Raw genomic sequence first — 5779 nt, forward strand, 5'->3', positions numbered from 1 at the left:
TGTTGACATGGTCAACCAATTTCCCGATGTTTTCCCATAAGATCTACCTTAATTGTTGCTTGATCAGGAGATAGAATTCAACATCGATCTAATTCCAGGTACAAATCCAATTTCCCTAGCACCTTACACAATGGCTTTTGCAGAACTAAGAGAACTTAAGGCTCAGTTACAAGAACTTGTAAATAAGGGTTTCATCTGTCCTAGTACTTTTTCCCCATGAGGGGCTTCAGTCTTATTTGTTAAGAAGAAAGATGAAACGTTGAGACTTTGCATCGATTACAAGCAACTCAACCGGGTAACGATTAAAAACCGTTATCTTTTTCCTCGAATCAATGACCTCTTCGATAAACTAAGTGGTGCTCAATTATTTTCCAAAATCAATCTTAGATCTGGCTATTATCAATTAAAGATCGAAAGTGATGATGTTCACAAGACAACAATCTAAACTTGATATAGTCATTATGAATTCCTTGTGATGCCATTTAGTTTGATGAATGCCCCATCAGCTTTCTTGGACCTGATGAACTAGATATTTTACCTATACCTTGACAGATTTGTCATAGTAGTCATTGACGACATCCTCATCTATTCTAAAAGCGAGGATGACATTTAAACATCTATGCTTAGTCTTAAAGAAGCTCTGAGACAATTAGTTGTACGCCAAGTTTAGCAAGTGTCACTTTTGGTTGAATCATGTATCTTTCCTTGGGCACATAATTTCAGTTGATGGTATTCTTGTTGATCCTTGATCCCCAGAAAGTTGCAACAGTTGAGAACTGGGAATGTCCGCAAAATGTCACTAAGATACAAAGTTTTCTTAGTCTTACTGGTTATTATCGACGTTTTGTGAAAGATTTCTCCACCATAGCTCTACCTCTCAGAAAGTTGACTAGGAAAGGCATTAAATTTGAATGGAATGATAACTGTGAGAACAGTTTCCAGCAGATGAAGTACTGCCTTACTCATGCCCCTGTCCTTGCTCTTCCCGACGATAGTAGTAAATTTGAAATCTATAGTGATGCTTCACTAAATGGTTTGGGTTGCGTGTTGATGCAGTATGGTAAAGTCATTCTTATACCTTTCATCAACTGAAACCACATGAGATGAACTATCTCACACATGATATGGAGCTAGCTGCCATTGTCTTTGCTTTAAAAATCTGATGACACTACCTTTGTGAGGAAACGTGCCACTAACCACAAGAGCCTCAAATACATCTTCACTCAGAATGAACTGAACCTCCAATAACAGCAATGGATAGAATTAATAAATGACTATGATTGCACCATCGAGTACCACCTCAGTCATGCGAACTTAGTAGCCGATGCCTTTAGTAGAAAATCTCATGGGAAAGTAAACACATTTTGAGATATTCACCTTCCAATTCTGACAAAACTTAGGAGCACACGTGCAACCCTAGACACTAAACATCAAGCAGCATTACTTGCTCATTTCCAAGTGCGACCAGTTCTTGGGGATTGAGTTTGAGCTGCACAGTTTAGTAATGCGGAGTGTTTGGAGCTAATACAAGCCGTTACCAATGGAAAAATAGGAGATTTAAGACTTGGACAATCAGACGGAATGCTAATGCAAGGTGATTATAGGGTGTTCATGGTTAACGCTTATTATGATAATTTTGTTCGCTTGGCCCGAAGCCAATTAAAGTTTAAATGACCTGAACGTCATTATTTTGTTCCTACAATCAAACTTGGATGGTTATGATCTATTGAATTCATTAAAGTGACCAGCAGTCCATTAATTTGACAAGACATAAAATGTTATTGGCTTGAAACCCACTTTTTGGTAATTAACGATTCAATAAATTATTTCTCTTCTTTGAACCGTTAACTATATTTTGTAGTCCCTAAGCACTCACACTTGAGTTCCTAAAGCAACCCAAATCCACTATACTTAGTTGTATATTGTATTATGTGTTCTTACATGTACCTCCTTTTATGAACCGGAAATTCATAACTAAACTCAAACCTGTAGTTTTGAATTTAGTGTCCTTGAAACCCAAAGTTTTCATAAAACAATACACCCATGGAGACTCAAAGTTTTTCATGGAAACTATGTCTTAGAACCCAAATGTTCTAACTTTGATGCTTATGGATGTTTTATTTCTCATAGCAGTATTCATAATCTTGTTCCCTCCACTTAGTGGATTGTCAAATCGTCACAAGTTCGATTTCCCTAATTTGGATGTTTCTAACAAAAACCACTTTATGTAAGTACAAGACGTGAATCTCAAGTAGACTATCAAGAAGTTGAATAAGCATCTGCCATGATCTTCATTCAAAGACTTATGCCTGAAGCATTACAAATGGAACTACCAACCAAACGAGGATTCCATGGCTCTTTGGCTCACTCCCACGGATCGTATAATCATGAAAGATATTGCCTGAAACACATCATGATTATGTCCATGAATGAGTACAATTTTGAAGTTCATAAATTTGGTTGAATTTTGACTGGAGAATAATTTTCTCGTCCTTCCATGTTTCTAACTTGCTCCTGAAACACAATGTAGAAAGCGGAAGTTCACCAAATTCTCATATTTGATTACTACCACAAATATGAGAGAGCTGTATAGACTCAGTTTTGTCTGGAGTCTACCGAAAAGTGATACCCAGTTTTGGTTGGGGCCCACCGAAATGCATAGCCAAATCTGGTCTGCCTCTCTCACAATCCAATTTCGAGTTTATTTTTACAACATATGGTAGAATCAGGGCTTGCCAAGGTGTGGCATCACACCCGAAGCCTGACCCTTAACACCTAAGACCTAAAATGCAAGAATAGGGGATAGTATTCCTAAACCTCAACCCTATAGAATCTACTTCCATTTTGATAGAATAGATCATTGGTTATGCACCCATTTGTGCCCCTACCAATGTTGTTGAGGAGTACCATTCTCATAGTCAATATGTGAGACTAATTTTGCTCCACCAAACATTGTTGGAAGAGCAGAATTTTGATATGAATGACCTTGTTGGCCGATTCCCCTTATTAACTTTGGTTTCCTTTGTGAACATGTTTCTATATTCTTGGATTCATGTTAGGTGTTTGTTTTGGTTAGGAATAATGTTATCGATATTGTCCACAAATATAAGTTAACTAAATCATGTTTCATGTATACATATGCCCAAATTCAATTAAACATGTGATTAGGTACGAATGTGGGAGAGTTAGTTGTCTGGATGAATGCAACACTACGCACACTAACCTTATACCTAAATCACACCTCTAACAATGACTTCAAGTCTATCTAACCTGATTAAGAGCATTAGCACGCTCCTTCTTGTATGAATGGTACTGCATTACCATTTAAGAGAACTTATATTCTCCCTATTTTGGAAGAGCATTATTGATTTTTAAGGATATTCAAGAGAACAATGATCATGAATGAAACAACTAAAGCAAATAGAGTGATATATCATTGCACCACCTCAAAAAATGAGCTTGCAGCTTCATTTTAGGCCAATGGGATACCTCCTAACTAGGACACGCCACATGTGACCGGCCTAGAGCCGAGTGATTCAAGCAGTTTACTTGTTTTGGCATGACCATTTGGGACACTTAGGTCGAACAATGATGCTAGATGCATCTTCTTATTAAAAGTAAGAATCTTGAGCTTACAAGCACACTTTGCCAAATTTGCTCATTGGGGAAATTGATGAATCGACAAACTAGTCACATGTTTGTCCACACACATTACTGCTAAACCTCCTGGTCGATTTTAAGGGTTCACCATCTTGATTATCCCATAAGGTTTGGAAGATTGGATGATGCCAAAGAGTTTATATCCAAGGTTTTCGATAAAGTATTGCATGGTTTTATAATTAGACATTGAATTCCCATGTTCACCCCAACACATCCTTGCAGAGCAATCATAAAGTGCAATTTAAATTATCATTCGGACCTTGGTGAATGCACCAAGCTTTCGATTTCTACGTAGGGCTATGCAATCTTGAATGCAACTATGTTGGTACGCCTTGAGACCCATTACCACCCAACCTATTCGATATTATAGTTGGTTACTGGTATGAACCTGACATTTCGTGCTTACGCTTTTAGGTATACATTCCATGTGCCAAGTTGCACTGCCACAATGTACCAATATGGATCCTCAAAGAAAGGATGTGAATCTTTGTTGATCGTCGTTCTCCTTTACACTAGCTCTCTTAAAGCCCTCGCAAGCGATCTCTTTACCGCTCATTTGTGGATTGTCACTTCAATGAGACAATCTTCCCGCCATTAGGGAAAGATAAGAACGTCAACTTTCTTGTAGAACGATGTGAATTTGCGTAGGCATTGCCTACTATGTCTCACCTCGATCCCTGTACCATACAAGTGTGATGTATTCTAGCTTTCAAAATGTTGCTTCAAACGCATTCCTCTGATCTAGCTAAAGTGACAAAATTATACACCAGCTCCAAATATGCATGCAAGGATAAACATACTTAATGGATGTCGAGTCTTAAATTTACATTTTAATTAGTTAAATTTACGAAAATACCCTTAACGATAGAAGCTTTGACTTCTGTTGACTTCCACTCATTGACATGTAGGAATTTTTCTTTTAATTTATTCATGTAGCATTCGTCGATACGAACGTGTGGGCACAAACGGAATCACATTCGGAGCTAAAATGAAGTTTCTATGAATTTTAGGGTTTAGGATGAAAGATCGTGCATGTGCAAGTCAAGAGACGCACAAGCTGGACAACCGAGTTTGCAGACAGATGGAAGTGGGTAGAGGTTCTTGTTAGTGTTTAGGAGAGTTTTGAGCTAGATTTCTGTGTATTTGTAATCAAATCAATCAGTAATTGAAATGAATTTGAAGGTACGTAGTATGATGAAGATGAGATTCGGACAAAAAATGGAGTTCATAGCTCCATGCACCTTCATTGGATTCGATCCACGAAACTCAGCGACAAACTAAGCATTATAGCCATTGCAATCCCACCATTGCACCGTGACAATGATCACGTGCATTACACATGCTTTCATTACACTCTTAACAAATACGACACGTGTCAAGTTATACACCATTAAGATGTTATAATCTTGACCGTTCATTATAAATCTATAAACTGCAACTATAAACAAAACTCTTGGGCTAATTCGAACTTCTTCAACCCAGCAGCATCAGAGATGAATTGATCCAGCTGCCATGCTCATGCTCCAATAATTCTTTCTCTACGCCATTATTCGATAGGAATCATAACCTTAGCTTAGATAATGACTCACCCGCAGCTGGTGAAGTGGAACTGTGGCAATCACCTGCATTCACATGAAAATCATCTTTCTCAGGTTTCCTAGTTTACAATGTTAGTTTTTGCCCTGCATCAGGAGGTTTTTCTTTTAGCAGCTGCTATGAATCAAGTCTAGCTGAGTTTTCTTCACCAGTTCCATCGATACCTAGCTTTATGCTCTTCAGTTCAAGTTCTTCAGTAGAGCAAAGAAATATATCGTTAAGATTAAAAACCAACGTGGCGACATTAGATACAGCATATGGAGGATACATTTCTTATTTTCTGGCTCCTTTTTTTATTCGAAGCTGACTACAAATTAGTTACGTTGTTGCTAAATGACTAATAAGCTATTTATCTGTGCTTAAAATCCTTAACCGGGTTCTTTCTCCCTGGAAACGCAGAGTCAAGTGTGGAGAAACTAGTCGTGCTTACAGATTGCTCATCTGATAAGCGTGACGTCGATGGTGGGGAAGTAGAGCGTAAAGAATTCTGGAGAGGTGGAACAAACTTGTCTTCTAGGGCTGC

General features: G+C 38.1%; 1 protein-coding gene across 1 annotated transcript; it reads left to right on the plus strand.

Annotated features, from left to right (window-relative positions):
- Positions 1-67: 67 nt before the first annotated feature.
- LOC125469431 (uncharacterized mitochondrial protein AtMg00860-like) lies at positions 68-1092 on the plus strand (the record flags this gene model as incomplete). The annotated part of the gene is made up of 2 exons (XM_048566765.1): positions 68-178; positions 757-1092. Coding segments are annotated over 2 exons (447 nt in total), but the record flags the coding sequence as incomplete, so codon positions are not given.
- Between the last annotated feature and the right edge of the window lie 4687 nt (positions 1093-5779).

Source organism: the organism of the source record quoted next, unplaced genomic scaffold, assembly GCF_019419815.1.
Source record: "Pyrus x bretschneideri cultivar Hongxiangsu unplaced genomic scaffold, Pyrus_bretschneideri_v1 Contig424, whole genome shotgun sequence".
Taxonomy (NCBI): Eukaryota; Viridiplantae; Streptophyta; class Magnoliopsida; order Rosales; family Rosaceae; genus Pyrus; species Pyrus x bretschneideri.